This window comes from Panulirus ornatus, chromosome 21 (genome assembly GCF_036320965.1).
Source record: "Panulirus ornatus isolate Po-2019 chromosome 21, ASM3632096v1, whole genome shotgun sequence".
Taxonomy (NCBI): Eukaryota; Metazoa; Arthropoda; class Malacostraca; order Decapoda; family Palinuridae; genus Panulirus; species Panulirus ornatus.
Window position 1 is genome coordinate 203269 of NC_092244.1, and position 18313 is coordinate 221581.

The window sequence follows — 18313 nt, forward strand, 5'->3', positions numbered from 1 at the left end:
AGAGGGTGAAGGCATGTACAGATCATCAGATTGGGGAAGAGCAGTGTGGTTTCAGAAGTGGTAGAGGATGTGTGGATCAGGTGTTTGCTTTGAAGAATGTATGTGGGAAATACTTAGAAAAGCAAATGGATTTGTATTTAGCATTTATGGATCTGGAGAAGGCATATGATAGAGTTGATAGAGATGCTCTGTGGAAGGTATTAAGAATATATGGTGTGGGAGGCAAGTTGTTAGAAGCAGTGAAAAGTTTTTATTGAGTATGTAAGGCATGTGTACATGTAGGAAGAGAGGAAAGTGATTGGTTTTCAGTGAATGTAGGTTTGCGGCAGGAGTGTGTGATGTCTCCATGGTTGTTTAATTTGTTTATGGATGGGGTTGTTAGGGAGGTGAATGCAAGTTTTGGAAAGAGGGGCAAGTATGAAGTCTGTAGTGGATGAGAGAGCTTGGGAAGCGAGTGAGTTGTTGTTCGCTGATGATACAGCGCTGGTGGCTGATTCATGTGAGAAACTGCAGAAGCTGGTGACTGAGTTTGGTAAAGTGTGTGAAAGAAGAAAGTTAAGAGTAAATGTGAATAAGAGCAAGGTTATTAGGTACAGTAGGGGTGAGGGTCAAGTCAATTGGGAGGTAAGTTTGAATGGAGAAAAACTGGAGGAAGTAAAGTGTTTTAGATATCTGGGAGTGGATCTGGCAGTGGATGGAACCATGGAAGCGGAAGTGAATCATAGTGTGGGGGAGGGGGCGAAAATCCTGGGAGCCTTGAAGAATGTGTGGAAGTCGAGAATATTATCTGGGAAAGCAAAAATGGGTATGTTTGAAGGAATAGTGGTTCCAACAATGTTGTATGGTTGTGAGGCGTGGGCTATGGATAGAGTTGTGCGCAGGAGGGTGGATGTGCTGGAAATGAGATGTTTGAGGACAATGTGTGGTGTGAGGTGGTTTGATCGAGTAAGTAATGTAAGGGTAAGAGAGATGTGTGGAAATAAAAAGAGAGTGGTTGAGAGAGCAGAAGAGGGTGTTTTGAAATGGTTTGGGCACATGGAGAGAAAGAGTGAGGAAAGATTGACCAAGAGGATATATGTGTCGGAGGTGGAGGGAACGAGGAGAAGTGGGAGACCAAATTGGAGGTGGACAGATGGAGTGAAAAATATTTTGAGTGATCGGGGCCTGAACGTGCAGGAGGGTCAAAGGCGGGCAAGGAATAGAGTGAATTGGATCAATGTGGTATACCGGGGTTGACGTCCTGTCAATGGATTGGATCAGGGCATGTGAAGCGTCTGGGGTAAACCATGGAAAGTTGTGTGGGGCCTGGATGTGGAAAGGGAGCTGTGGTTTCGGGCATTACTGCATGACAGCTAGAGACTGAGTGTGAACGAATGGGGCCTTAGTTGTCTTTTCCTAGCACTACCTCGCACACATGAGGGGGGAGAGGGATGGTATTCCATGTGTGGCGATGGGAATGAATAAAGGCAGACAGTGTGAATTGTGTGCCTGGGTATATATGTATGTGTCTGTGTGTGTATATATATGTGTACATTGAGATGTATAGGTATGTATATTTGCGTGTGTGGACGGGTATGTATATACATGTGTATGGGGGTGGGTTAGGCCATTTCTTTCGTGTTTCCTTGCGCTACCTCGCAAATGCGGGAGACAGCGGCAAAGCAAAATAAAAAAATAAGAAAAAATACCAGCAAGCTGTATGGTGTGTGTTAGTATGGTGCGTGATATACAACAGAAAGCTATATGGTGGATGATAACAAGATGTATGATATACAACAAGAAGGTTTATGATGCATGATGGCAAAATATAATGCATATGGCATGAAGGTATATAGTTTATGATAGCAAGGTGTATTATACACAAGAGCAAGGTAATTTGTGCACAACAGCAACGTTTATGGTATACAATAGCAAGGCATATGCTATACAGCAGCAAGTGACATGGTGTATGACTGCAAGGTAGGTGAGATACAACAGCAAGGTATATGGCGTATGACAGCAAAGTATGTGGAATACAACAGCAATTGTATATGGAATATAACAGTAATGTACATGGTGTATGACAGCAAGATATATGTTGTACGATAGCGAGATATATGGTGTATGATAGCAAAGTATGTGGTGTTCAACAGGAAGGTATATGATGTATGGTAGCAATGTATGTGGTGTTCAGTAGTAAAGTATAGAGTTTATTATAGCAAGATGTATGGTGTACAATAGGAAGATATATAATGTACAGGAGCAAGGCACAGGCTGAGTATCCCTTATCCAAAATGCCTAGGACCAGAGTGTTTCGGATTTTGAAATTTTTCAGATTTTGGAATATTTGCATATACATAATGAGATATCTTGAGGATGGGACCTAAGTCTAAATACAAAATCCATTTGTGTTTCCTGTACTCCTTATACACATAGCCAGAAGGTAATTTATACAATATTTAAGATAATTTTGCACAGAAAGCTAAGGTGTCAGCTGCCCATCTGGACAGTCTGTGGTTGTTTGGCATCACCTTCATTCCTGACTCTGAATTTATAAGCTACTGATAAGCAATCATTTTCTTACACTTATTCACACATATGTACTTAGCAGTACAAAGATATGAAGTACCATTAATACAGTGGAAGAATAATGTGTTTGAGTTCAGAATTTTCCTCTTGTAACATCATTTTGCCGCACAGAAAGTTTCAGATTTTGAAGCATATCAGATTTTCAGATTAGGGATGCTCAACTTGTATATGGTATATAATAGCAAGATATATAGTGTGTGATAGCAAGGTATATTGTGAACAACATCAGGGTATATGATGTATGATAGCTAGGTATATGTTGCATGTTAGCAAGTTGTATGATGTACAACAACTAGGTACATATATGGTGTATGATAGCAAGATATATGGTATACAACAGCAAGGTAAATATTGTATGATAGCAGGATATACAGTCATGGCAGAAATATTGGTGATAGGGCCCACACCAGTATTTTTGCCCGTTTGTATCATACCCCAAAACAGAGTCATGTTTTGGGGTACCCTATGATAGCAACAGGTGGCAGTCAGTCTGCCAGGAGCTATTATGATGGGTGGATGTTTTTTCTGTTGTCCCCCTGACATATGCTTTTTTTTTTACCCGACCCACATGTGCTTTATGGTGGGTTCGTTCTCAATGCCTGGCCCTAAGGACTTGTCTAAAGAATGGATATTGCTGTTATTGTAGCCTTGTACAAGGCAGGGAAGTGTAATAAAGAATTAGTTGAAACCACAAGGCTGGCACTACAAAGTGTGCAAAGATAGATGAAGTGCTTTGGTGATGGTGGTGATATTGACATTCCTATCCAGAAAAAATGACCTTGTATCACTTCCTAATGCACTCTGAAGATTATCCAACATCAAACAGACATGAATCCACATATTTTAGCGTGATTGTTGAAGGAAGACAACCATAGGCTACTTGGTCATGTGTCTGTATATACTATTCATAGCCAGCTTCATGATGACGTAAAATTCAAGAGGTGTATTCCTTGTAAGAAACAGCTTCTGACAGACTGCCAGTGCAAGAGTAGACTCACATTTGCCAAGAAATATTTGCAGTGAAATGACAAAAAGTGGAAGAAAGTGTTGTGGTCTGGTAATGCTACATTTGATGTTACTGGCAGCCGTAGAGGCAAAGTGTATTGGAGGCCAGGTAGTAACCCATATGACTCTAAGTACATTCAAGCAACTGTAGAATTTCCAGACTCACTAATGGTGTGGGGGCTTTTGGCTATAATGGTGTCAGAAGCCTTGTTTTTTCACATCGAAATGTGACTATGAATCAGAATTGATACCTGGAGCTATTGTGTGATGAATTACCTGACTGTTTTTAAGAGACTGGTTGTGATGTATTTATGCAAGATAGTGCACCATGCCACACTGCTGAATTCATACTTGACTGGTTTGCAGTTTGTTGTGTGATGTACATTCAGGACTGGCCAGGTAACTCATCTGACTTTAACCTTATTGAGAACATGTTGTCAGTTATAAAGTCACAGTTGTGTGGGCAAGACAAATTTGACCCTACATACCTTTAGAATCTTGCTGCATCTGTCCTCAAGTACCTTCATGATTGTATTAAGGCCATAGGACATCATACAGAGTACTAAGGGGGGATGATTACCTGTCTTATCCTGTAAATTAATATTTTTATATGATGCATCAAACTGTTAGTAGGGCGTGCCAGCTTTTTCCACCGGCACTGTACAGTAGGTAGCAACAAGTTATCTGGTGTATGATGGCAAGGTATATGGTATATAACATCAAGGTATATGATATGTGATAGCAAGATATATGAAATACAACAGCAAGTTATATGGTGTATGATAGCAAGATATGAGGTGTACAGCAACAAGTTACATGGTGTATGATAGCAAGATATATTGTGTACAACAAAGCATACAATGTATGATAGCACGATATATGGTATACACCAGCAAGTTATATGGCATATAATAGCAAGGTATATGGTACACAATAGTAAGGTATATGGTGTTTGAAAGCGAGATATATGTTATACTGCGGCAAAGTATATGGTGTACAATGGCAATGTATATAGTGTATGATAGCAAGTAATATGGTGTACAACAGAAAGGTATGTGGCATATGATAGCAAGGTATACTGTGTTCAACAGCAAGGTGTATGGTACATGATAGCAAGGCATATGATGTACAACAGATAGGTATATGGTGTGTGATAACAAAGTAGTTGGTGTATGGCAACAAAGTATTTGCTGTATTACAGCAATGTACCGTATGTCCTTAGGTTTCTTATGTCTATATTTAACTCCTTAGCTAATTCCACAACATGCTGAAAACTTTCATTGTGAAATGGCACCACATTGTGAAATGTCACCACCCCCTCTGACAGCGCACAACGAAATTTGGACAAGTGTGATGTATTCCATGACCCTAACCACATCTCATCACCTCTCCTGCAAGGACATACTAAGTCTCTTCACAAAGCCTAAGCACTGTTCAGATGTCACAAGTGATACAAGAAAGTCATAGTAACAGACATTTGAGCAAAGATTGTCCACCAGCAGTTCTGAGTGTGCAACTTTTTGGTTCACCTGCAAAAACTCATATTACTTATGAATTGATATGGAAGGATTATATTCTTGAAAAAGTATCCATATCACAAATTTCTGATGTAAAAAAAAAAAAAAAAAAGTTGACATAAACTCATTTTATAAGTGAATGTGCTTTCATACAGAAATTTTTTTCAGTCAGTGGAAGATAAAAGACACATAGGTGGAGATATACATTCTTAAATGCATATCAGATAATCAAATAGTTTCATAATTTTACTTACCACAATTGAAAGTGGATACATAGAAATGATAAGTTTTATTTACCAGAGATGTTTCTGAATGATGTATAAAGTGGTAGTGGCCATGGGATGCTTTATCTTTGAAAGCTTACCGATAATTTTACCACATTTTTTTGAAACATTGCATATTTGAGTTATTAACAAATAACTGTACTTCAGGAAAACAGCTGGTCCATATCCACGGAGGAAGCAGTGTTCCTTGGGGAAGGTAGTGTTCCATGGTGGATAGCGAAGGTGGCATGTCCTACTCCACAGGCAACAAGTGTGTTTGATGACTGATGTGTGAGTTAACATGTGCCGTAATCTATAGATAGTATGTTGAGAAAAGTGGTTACGGTATTGTTGACAAAACCTAGCCTCTGTTTATTTGTGAAAGCTTACCGATGATATTATTATGATGTTAAAACATTGGTTATTTGATTTATTGATGGAGAACTGTACTTTAGGAAAATGATAGGCCCATGGCCAGGAAGGAAACAGAGTTCTTTAGAGGGTGGCCATTTTCCTTGGTGAGAAGCAAAAGTGGCACTTAGTGTTCCGCAGACAGTAAGTGTATGTGATGACTGATTTTTGAGTTAATATGTGTTGTAATGTATGAGTAATGTGGCGAATGAAGTGGTTACAGTATTGTTGACAAAACATTGCCTGCATTTATCTTCAAAAGCTTTCCTCTAATTTTACCATAATGCTATTGAAACATCACTTATTTGAATTATTAATGGAGAACTGGTTGATTACGACCACCAGCAGATGACATAACATTTTGTTCACCAACAACACTTACCCATGCAGTTGAGGGTATTGTTGCATTTTCATCACAATATAGGGGAGATGTGGTTACTGTTTTAATGATATCAGTTAAACAGATGTGCGTTTGATCTTCACCTGCATTAGTCAGTGAGTTCTGCTGAATGGCACTTGCCATCCCTGTGAAACATCCTGGATATGGGCCCATGACATACTTTGTATGAACATTGCAACTAATATAATTCGCTCACATATGTAAATTATGTATTTGTGTCTGAGTTTTAGTGTTTGATTAGTAAAGATTTCTTTCTCATCACTTGAGCATTGTTAGACTTCATAAAAACTGAGGTTGACTGTTACATGAGATGTACAATGAATGAAAGATCTTTTGGCCAAAAATGTTTGGTTGATGGTTACTTGAGATTACTGGTTACATGAGTAAGTGTTGCTACTTGCACTTGAACTTCATGGCCTTTTTGCAGACATATTATGGCAATACACACTCCAGAGTGTGGAAAAATCTTAGATGAACAATTACGAGAGGGAGAGGCAAACTGTGACTGATGCTGTGGCTGATTCAGGCTTATGCCCACCACCTGCATCATCATTGCACTAACATGTGCCCGCAGACATGATCTAGATAGTTAAAAGAAATTACGTTTGGCTGAAATTATTTTTTTTGCATATTGTGTATGAAAATTCTAATTATTTATATATATTCATTTTAGCTAATTGCTGTTTCCTGCATCAGTGAGGTAGCTCAAGGAAATAGATGAAGAATGGCCCAACTACTCATGTACACATAAACGCACATACAAGCACATATGCATACATATACATTTCATTGTATACATACATATACATACACAGACATATACATATATACACATTCCTATGAGTCCACGGGGAAAATGAAACATGATAAGTTCCCAAGTGCACTTTTGTGTAATAATCACATCATCAGGAGAGACACAAGAGAGAAATATAACAGTCAGTTGATATACAACAAAAAGATGTAGCTAGGACACCATTTGGTTAACATGTGATTGTCCAAGACAGACAACAAGCATATCACAGACAACAAGCATATCAGAAACTTATTATGTGGACAAGAAGGTGAATTGTTTACAAATTTTATCAATAAAGTTATCCAATTTGTATAGACCTTCACTAATATTGAGATTATAATTCTTTGTGTAATTAATGAGAGAAGATTCAGTGATACTTCTTGTGGTACTGGAGTTAGGAGTTAATAACTGAGATGGCATTACTCCAGTCAATACAGTGATCATAGTTTTTAACATGATTAAACAAGGCGTTTGATTCTTCTCCTGTTCTTATACTATATTTTTGTTGCTTAAGTTTAACAGAAAGATCCTTACCAGTCTGCCCAACATAAAACTTGTCACAATTTCTACATGGCACTTTATGAATGCACCCAGGAGAATTTTCTGGTGAGTTCCTGATTAAGATATTCTTTATAGCATTATTGTTGCTGAACGCAACCTTTACTTTAAAGGATTTAAGTAACATGGGAAGTAAAGTTATTATCAAAAGGGAGAACTAAAAGATTCTTGGTGTCAATGGGAGGTTTGGGCTCTGCTCCATAAAATGATTCCTTTGTTAACTTAAGGGATTTATCAATGAAAGATCTAGGGTACTTTAACTTCCAATATATACACATGTACATACTCATACTAGCTGCCTTCGTCTTTGTCGTCCCCCCCACACACACACACACGTGCGCGCGCACACACACACACACGCGCGTGTGCACACACGCACACACACACACACACACCAGCGAGGTAGCACCAGCAAAAGACAGAAAGGCCACATTCATTCACATTCAGTCTCTAGCTGTTATGTGTAATGCATTAAAACCGCAGCTCCCTTTCCATATCCAAGCCCCACAGACCTTTCCTTGATTTAATCCAGACACTTCACATGCCTTGGTTCAATCCATTGACAGCATGTCGACCCTGGTATACCACATTGTTTCAATTCACTCTGTTCCTTGCATGCCTTTCACCCTCTTGTATGTTCAGGCCCCGATTGCTCAAAAATCTTTTTCACTCCATCCTTCCACCTCCATTTTGGTCTCCTGCTTCTTCCCTCCACCTCTGACACATACGTCCTCTTTGTCAATATTTTCTCACTCATTCTCTCTATGTGTCCATACTATTTCAATACACCCTTTTTTGCTCTCTCAACCACACTCTTTTTATTACCCCACTTCTCTCTTACCCTTTCAATACTTACTTGATCAAACCACCTCACACCACATATTGTCCTCAAACATCTCATTTCCAACACATCCACCCTCCTCCACGCAACCCTATCTATAGCCCATGCCTTGCAACCATATAACATTGTTGGAACCACTGTTACTTCAGACATGCCCATTTTTGTTCTCAGAGATAACATTCTTGCCTTCCACACATTCTTCAATGCAGATTTGCATGCGATATTATGAACTTAGTGGTAGCGATTTACAGTTTCCATAAAAGGCAAATTTCCGTAACCTGAGCATCCATAATGTAGGGAGGCCTATATTCTTCTGTGATAGCTAATATGAAATAGATTAATACTACAAAAGCATTGTGGTGCTCAACCCACCTTGTGCAACACAGTTCTTTCATTTTCTTTTTCTTTTTTTTCTCATGGATAAAAATTCCTTCATTTTGTGGTGCTTTCTTAGTGAAAATTTGAAGAATCTAATGATTTAGTCAGTAGAGACCCTCATTTTCCTTGTTGCAGGAATGTATCGTACATGCTTGGTCTGCACCACACATTTGTAAAGCTGATGAGTTGCACACCAGAAGGATAAGTTTTTGGATATGCTGAATGAATTCTTGGCCTAACTCCTTTCACCTTCTCTGTAATACTCTTAATGCCATCATAATATTTGCTCCTCACCTTCATGGTTTCAAGTCAAAGCTCCTTGATTAGAGTCAATAATTTGTGTGATATATGCTCACTAGTTGTGCTTTTGCTTCCATTGTAATTTGAGATTAATTACTCTCTGCATATACCTATAACATCCACACAGATACTGGACTTCCTCTCTCTCTCTGTCTGACTGCCTTTCTCCACTTTATAATTTCTTTCTGATCATTATAGTATGCTTTGAAATTTTGTATAAAGAATGCAGCTCACGTACATATTAATTGGGTAAGTGATCATGCAATGCTAACGTTTGACTGTGGGGTAAATGAGGATATTAATAGAGCAGAGGTGAGACAAGACATAAAGAGGAGATATGATTGTGAAGACTACTCAAACCTCAACATTTTCTATGGTAACATAGAAAGGGAAATGGAGTTCAGTTGCTAGGGATCAGGGTTTTGTGTTGAGAGAGAATTTGAATTTGAACTATTGCAGTTCTTTGGAAGATTATATATCAACACTTCAATGCATTTCTCCCTTACAATTACTCTTCCTGTTATGCATATTCTGAATGGGTCATCTTCCACTCCTTGAAACTTGTGGCCATCTTCTATTGAGATTGTCAGACTTCCCATTCCTTTGCCTTCTTTTTCCCTTCCCTATGATTATCTACCTCTTTTGGGCAAAACAGGTGAGTTTGATGTCTTTAGTAAACTTTGTTTGCACAGCTCCTTCAATATTAGGTACATTTTACCTTGTATAATTCCTAAATTCCAGTTGATGGATTACTAATAAATGGTTATTTATCCCTAATCCATCGGCATTTACATACATTATTTTCACTCTGGCACATTACATTCCTGATCTGTCTGAGATGCTGGTAGGGCTGTTTGGTCCTCATGCCTCATTTGGTATCTCCCATTTTTCTGCCATATGACAGTATTCTTTGCTTTTATCCCTCTCTTCACTTGATTTATCATGTGTGATGAAGACCTCACTGAATTCCAACATGTTTTCAATTTCTTTGCCTGAAAGTATCTCCAGGTGAGATGACTAGAAAGGAAACATCATCCTAATTGAATGTCCTCATATGTCTTGATTATAACCTCCAGTTCTTTTTTTTGTGTGCTGAAGTTCAAATATCTCAGTATTTGGGGAAGATTTTGCTTGTGGCACCCTCCCCTGACTGTGAGTAATGGTAGAATATGACAAGATGTCTTAATGAAGATATCTGCATTAGAGACTGCTTATGTAGTGTGATGTATATTAGATGGTGATTACTTTTGGCAGAATTTAGGCAGACTGGAAGATAGAAGTGTGAAAAGAAACAAGAATTTGAATTCTTTTATACCTACAGTATTTCCTCCCAGACTCAGGTATTCTGAATCCTCCAGAATCCAGGCATTTTAAGAACTTGCTTGTTTCTGGGATTTGTCCAGGTTCTAGGATTAGGAAGATATAATGCCAGATTGTCATAAGTCTGTTCATGGGTATATGGGTGGGTTGAGCATTGTCTGTCTATCTATCTATCTGTCTGTCTGTATCTCTGGAGTCTGTTCCAATTGCAATTCCCCTAAGGGGGTGGCCATAGCAATAGTCTCCATAACTTATAAACTCCAGTGCTGCTTCTTAGCCTTTAATGCCTCACCCTTAACAGGCTACTGGCAGAGGGCAACTCTAGCGCAGTGTTTGCAGAGGCATCTTCAGGTTAAGATAAAATGCCACATGTTTGAGATACCTTTTTACTGAAAGTTTGCTCACAAATCTAGCATGAAAATTTACAAAATGAACATATAAAGCATGGAGCATGATTTTTCTAACCCAGAATAAATCTGAACCCTGACACCATTGTATTGCAGTTAGTTCAGGTTTGTGAGAATGTAGTGTAAGTTAAAATCGTATGGGCTAAAAGAAAGTAAGTTGGGTATTTTTAATTGCAGAGTGTGAGCAGCACTGCAGCAACCTCTATTGTAAATGGAAATGTATCTCTGTTGGCTACTTCTCTGACTGGTGAGTTCAAGGCTTATGTAGTGTGATTTCTTATATGTTTAGATAATGTGAATTTTGTATTTATTTATGGGCCCTTCCTCTCAACATTCTTTTGTGTTGCACAATTTGTGTTACTCTTCACTACTTACTGCATTCACTTAATTTTACGTGATTAAACATGCACTTATAAGCTCTCCCAGGCTAACTTCCAAACATGATCCTCTTGCTCTACGCCACACCATTGATTCAGTTTCCCTTTTCTGTAGGTGTTACTTTAGTTTTTGCTTCCGAGAGCTGGCTTGTATGTCCCCACCACAAGCTAGAACACTAAATACTTGACAAGCTGCTACATACATGATTTCTGTGTGGCTGTTGGCAACTCGAGATTGGGCTGTTGTGATAACTGTTTCTTTCCCTACACCTCGAAGCTTTGGAACTCTTTATCTTTTCATGTCTTTCCCTATAAATGTGACCTGGTACATTTTAAAAGACATGTTTTTCACTTCCCCAAAAATTTGGAAACACCTCAGCCTCCATGGTTCCATTCACTGCCAAGTCCACTCCCAGATATGTGAAACACTACTTCCTCCAATTTTTCGCCATTCAAACTTACATCCCAACTAACTTGTCCCTCAACCCTGCTTGTCCTAATAACCTTGTTTTTATTCACTTAATGTGGGAGGGGGCAGAGGTTCTGGGAGCAATGAAGAATGTGTGGAAAGAGAATGTTATCATGGGGAGCAAAAATTGGTATGTTTGAAAGATTAGAAGTTCCAAAAATATTATATCGTTGTGAAGCATGGACTATAGATAGGGTTGTATGGAGAAGGGTGGATGTGTTGGAAATGAAATGTTTGAGGACAATATGTGGGGTGAGGTGGTTTGATTGAGTAAATAGTGAAAGGATAAGAGGGACATGTGTAATAAAAAGAGTGTAGTTGAGAAAGCAGAAGAGGGTGTGTTAAAATGGTTTGGACATATGGAGAGAATAAGTGAGGAAAGGTTGACAAAGAAGATGTATGTGTCAGATATGGAGGGAGCAAGGAGAAGGAGGGAGGTGGAGGGATGGAATGAAAAGGATTTTGAGCAATTAGGGCCTGAATATGCAGGAGGATGAGAGGCATGCAAGGAATAGGGTGAATTGGACTGATGTGGTATACCGGGGTCGACGTGCTGTCAATGGACTGAACTAAGGCATGTGAAACGTCTGAGGTAGACCATGGAAAGTTCTGTGGGGCCTAGATGTGATAGGGAGCTGTAGTTTTAGTGCAGTATACATGACAGTTGGAGACTGTGAGTGAATGAACGTGGCCTTTTTTGTCTATTTTCTTGGTGTTACCTCACTGACACAGGAGTGGCATTGCTGTCTCCTGTGGGGTGGGGGCACTGGGAATTGATGAAAAGAAGCAAAAATGGGTATGTTTGAAGGAATAGTACTTCCAACAATGTTATATAGATGGGAGGCATGGGCTATAGATAGGGTTGTTCAGAGGAGAGTGGATGGGTTGGAAATGAAATGTTTGAGAACAGTATGTGGTGTGACGTGGTTTGATCGAGTAAGTAATGAAAGGGTAAGAGATTTGTGGTAATAAAAAGAGTGTGGTTGAGAGAGCAGAAGAGGGTGTGTTGAAATGGTTTGGACGCATGGAGAGAATGAGTGAGGAAAGATTGACCAAGAGGATATATTTGTTAGAGGTAAAGGGAAGAAGGAGAAGCGGGAGACCAAATTAGAGGTGGAAGGATGGAGTGAAAAAGATTTTGAGGGATCAGGGCCTGAACATACTGGAGGGTGAAAGGCGTGCAAGTAATAGGGTGAATTGGAATGATGTGGTATACCAGGGTCAACGTGCTGTCATTGGATTGAACCAGGGCATGTGAAGAGTCTAGGATAAACCATGGAAAGGTCTGTAGGGCCTGGATATGGAAAGGGAGCTGTGGTTTCAGTGCATTACACATGACAGTTGGAGACAGAGTGTGAACGAATGTGGCATTTTTTTTTTTTTCTGGCATTACCTCACTGGAAGGGGGGGAAGGGGATGCTATTTAATGTGTGGCAGGGTGGCGACGGGAGTTGATGAAGGCAGCAAGTATGAATAGGTACATGTGTATATATATATATATATATATATATATGTATATATATATATATATATATATATATATATATATATATATATATATATATATATATATATATTATTATTATTATTTATTTTGCTTTGTCGTTGTCTCCCGCGTTTGCGAGGTAGCGCAAGGAAGCAGACGAAAGAAATGGCCCAACCCACCCCCATACACATGTATATACACACACGTCCACACATGCAAATGTACATACCTATACATCTCAATGTACACATATATATACACACGCAGACACATACATATATACCCATGCACACAATTCACACTGTCTGCCTTTATTCATTCCCATCGCCACCTCGCCACACATGGAATACCATCCCCCTCCCCCCCTCATGTGTGCGGGGTAGCGCTAGGAAAAGACAACAAAGGCCTCATTCGTTCACACTCAGTCTCTAGCTGTCATGCAATAATGCCCGAAACCACAGCTCCCTTTCCACATCCAGGCCCCACACAGCTTTCCATGGTTTACCCCAGACGCTTCACATGCCCTGATTCAATCCACTGACAGCACGTCAACCCCGGTATACTACATCGATCCAATTCACTCTATTCCTTGCCCGCCTTTCACCCTCCTGCATGTTCAGGCCCCAGTCACTCAAAATCTTTTTCACTCCATCTTTCAACCTCCAATTTGGTCTCCCACTTCTCCTCGTTCCCTCCACCTCCGACACATATATCCTCTTGGTCAGTCTTTCTTCACTCATTCTCTCCATGTGCCCAAACCATTTCAAAACACCCTTTTCTGCTCTCTCAACCACGCTCTTTTTATTTCCACACATCTCTCTTACCCTTACATTACTTACTCGATCAAACCACCTCACACCACACATTGTCCTCAAACATCTCATTTCCAGCACATCCACCCTCCTGCGCACAACTCTATCCATAGCCCACGCCTTGCAACCATACAACATTGTTGGAACCACTCTTCCTTCAAACATACCCATTTTTGCTTTTCGAGATAATGTTCTCGACTTCCACACATTCTTCAAGGCTCCCAGGATTTTTGCCCCCTCCCCCACCCTATGATTCACTTCCGCTTCCATGGTTCCATCCGCTGCCAGATCCACTCCCAGATATCTAAAACACTTTACTTCCTCCAGTTTTTCTCCATTCAAACTTACCTCCCAATTGATATATATATATATATATCTTTTTCTTTTTCTTTCGTACTATTCGCCATTTCTCGCATTAGCGAGGTAGCGCTATGAACAGAGGACTGGGCCTTAGAGGGAATATCCCCACCTGGCCCCCTTCTCTGTTCCTTCTTTTGGAAAATTAAAAAAAAACGAGAGGGGAGGATTTCCAGCCACCCGCTCCCTCCCCTTTTAGTCGCCTTCTACGACACGCAGGGAATACGTGGGAAGTATTCTTTCTCCCCTATCCCCAGGGATAATATATATATATATATATATATATATATATATATATATATATATATATATATATATATATATATATATTTTTTTTTTTTTTCATATATATATATATTTTTTTTTCATACTATTCGCTATTTCCCGCGATAGCGAGGTAGCGTTAAGAACAGAGGACTGGGCCTTTGAGGGAATATCCTCACCTGGACCTCTTCTCTGTTCCTTCTTTTGGAAAAAAAAAAACGAGAGGGGAGGATTTCCAGCCCCCCGCTCCCTTCCCTTTTAGTCGCCTTCTACGACACGCAGGGAATACGTGGGAAGTATTCTTTCTCCCCTATCCCCTATATATATATATATATATATATATATATATATATATATATATATATATATATCTGTGTATGTATATGTTGAAATTTATATGTATGTATGTGTACGTGTATGGGCTTTTATGTATACATGTGTATGTGGGTGGGTTGGGCCATTCCCTGTTTGTTTCCTTGCACTTCCTCGCTGACACAGGAGACAGCGATTAAGTATGATAGATCAATATGAAATAAATATATGTATATGTCTGTGTATGTTTATGGGTGTGTATGTATATGTGTATATGTCCATATGTATATATGTGTGTTTATGAGTAGGTGGGTCTTTCATCGTTTCCTGTCACTACCTTGCTGATGCCAGATGTGGCAATCAAGTATAATAGATTGATAAATATGAATATATATATATATAGTGTTTTGCTGATACTGTAATTCCTCCATTTCACATAGTTAGAACTTGTGTCTCCATGACTCTCTTTCCATGGGAATCTAAATTTTCTCTGGCTCTTTCATAATGAGTAAAACCTCCTATTATCACAGCTTTATCATCACCAAGGAAGATGTGACTTACTGCTTCCCACAACATCAGGAGTGTTCCTTTGTTGTTATCATTGTACTTTAATACTGGGCTATAGATTATCTACAGGACTGTAGAGTTATTTCGTACTCAAGAAAGCCATCCCCCTTTTATACTGTGTCCTTCCTTGCTGTCATGTATCCATCAGGACAGATAAAGCTAACCTTTATCTTTTTTGTGTATTTTGTCTCCACTACAACATTATCCAGATTACTTTCCTTGTACCACTCTTCAAACACTGTATCCTTACCATTTACTATAAGTCTGTCTGCTTTTGAATACATGATCTTTATTAGTCTAATGGCATTTACAGTAGGGTTGGGATATAGTACGAGATTCTTATCCAAAAAGTTCATGCAGTATCTAATTGCACTGTTCATGATGTCCATTTCCATGTAAATAAGGGGTTAGGCACTGTGGGCAAACATCCAGTCACTACATATATAGACTGGATAGTTTGTTGATAAATTGCATTTATGATGTGCCAAATATAATAAAGAAAAACAATATTGTACAATAGCTCACACTGAATTCATGTCAAGTCAGATTATGCACTTGTTCCTCATGTGCTAGTGAGTCAGGCTCATTCCTGGTCCTCAGGTAGTGTTGGGTTAAGCTAGGAGCCCTGTTCATGTTAGATTTGTTCATATAACTTCAGGTATTATTCTTTTTTAATTATTCCTGAAGAGGTATTGGAAAAGAAACGGAAGCGTGTGAACATATTATTCTATTTTTTGTGTGAGTTTTGAAGATTTCACCCACCCCACAGTATCATTGTGGATCAACATTAATGAGATACGTGTCTATATTTCCCTTTCCATGCTTCTTATGTATAACTTTTTATTTTTCTGAACATCACTCATGACATGTAATGTCCATGCATTTCTTCCATTTATTGCTAGTTTTCTTAGTGAAAAGATAACATGTATTAGAAAAAGCATTTTTTATTTCTTATTATACTTAGTTGCTGTCTCCCGCATTAGTGAGGTAGCGCAAGGAAACAGATGAAAGAATGGCCCAACCCACCCACATACACATACATATACATGTATGCCCACACATGCACATATACATACCTGTACATTTCAATGTATACATATATATACATACACAGACACATACACATATACACACGTACATATTCATACTTGCTGCCTTCATCCATTCCCGTCGCCACCCCACCACACATGAAATGGCATCCCCTTCCCCCGCTAGGAAAAGACAACAAAGGCCATATTCGTTCACACTCAGTCTCTAGCCGTCATGTGTAGTGCATCAAAACCACCTGCTCCCTTTCCACATCCAGTCCCCAGAAAACTTTCCATGGTTAACTCTAGATGCTCCACATGCCCTGGTTCAATCCATTGACAGCATGTTGACCCTGGTATACCACATTGTTCCAATTCACTCTGTTCCTTGCACGCCTTTCACCCTCCTGTATGTTTAGGCCCCGATCGCCCAAAATCTTTTTTGCTCCATCTTTCCACCTCCAATTTGGTCTCCCACTTCTCGTTCCCTCCTCCTCTGACACATATATCCTCTTTGTCAATCTTTCCTCTCTCATCCTCTCCATATGACCAAACCATTTCAGCACACCCTCTTCTGCTCTCTCAACCACATTTTTTTTACTATCACATGTATTTCTTACCCTTTCATTACTTACTTAATCAAACCACCTCACACCACATATTGTCCTCAAACATCTCATTTCCAACACATCCACCCTTCTCTGCACAACCTTATCTATAGCCCATGCCTCGTAACCATATAACATTGTTGGAACTACTATTCCTTCAAACATACCCATTTTTGCTTCCTGAGATAACTTCTCGTCTTCCACACATTTTTCAACACTCCCAGAACTTTCGTCCCTTACCCCACCCTGATTCACTATTCCTTCAAAAATACCCATTTTTACTCTCTGAGATAACTTTCTCTCCTTCCACACATTCCTCATCACTTCTAGAACTTTTGCCCCCCTCCCCTACCCTGAGACTCACTTCTGCTTCCATGGTTCCATCCACTGCTAAGTCCACTCCCAGATCACTTCCTCCAATTTTTCTCCATTCAAACTTATTTATTTATGATTTATCATACTTTGTCTCCCGCATTAGCGAGGTAGCGCAAGGAAACAGACAAAAGAATGGCCCAACCCATCCACATACACATGTATATACATACATGTCCACACGCGCACATATACATACCTATACTTTTCAATGTATACAAATATATACATACAGACATATACATACATACACATGTACATAATTCATACTTGTTGCCTTTACTCATCCATGTCACCACCCCGCCTCACATGAATTGACAACCACCTTCCTCCACATGCGTGTGAGGTAGCGCTAGGAGAAGACAACAAAGGCCACATTTGTTCACACTCAGTCTCTAGCTGTCATATATTTTGCACCGAAACTAGAGCTCCCTTTCCACATCCAGGCCCCACAAAACTTTCCATGGTTCACCCCGGACGCTTCTTATGCCCTGGTTCAATCCATTGATGGTATGTCAACCTAGGTATACCACATCGTTCCAATTCACTCTATTCCTTGCAAGCCTTTTGCCCTCCTGCATGTTCAGGCCCTGATCGCTCAAAATCTTTTTCACTCCAGCCTTCCACCTCCAATTTGGTCTCCCACTTTTCTCCTCATTCCCTCCACCTCTGACTTGTATATCCTCATTGTCAATGTTTCCTCACTCATTCTTTCCATGTGACAAAACCATTTCAAAACAGCCTCTTCTGCTCTCTCAACCACTCTCTTTTTATTACCACACATCTCTCTTACCCTTTCATTACTTACTGGATCAAACCACCTCACACCACATATTGTCCTCAAATATCTCATTTCCAACACATCCACCCTTCTCCGCACAGCCCTATCCATAGCCTACG

At 39.5% G+C, this 18313-nt stretch overlaps 1 protein-coding gene across 1 annotated transcript in view; it reads left to right on the top strand.

Annotated features, from left to right (window-relative positions):
• Positions 1-18313, top strand: part of LOC139756226 (uncharacterized) — a 252544-nt gene that overhangs the window by 137525 nt on the left and 96706 nt on the right. The window contains exon 19 of the mRNA XM_071675383.1: positions 10939-11008. Coding sequence (XP_071531484.1) covers positions 10939-11008 — 70 coding nt within the window. The remainder of the gene's footprint in view (positions 1-10938; positions 11009-18313) is intronic.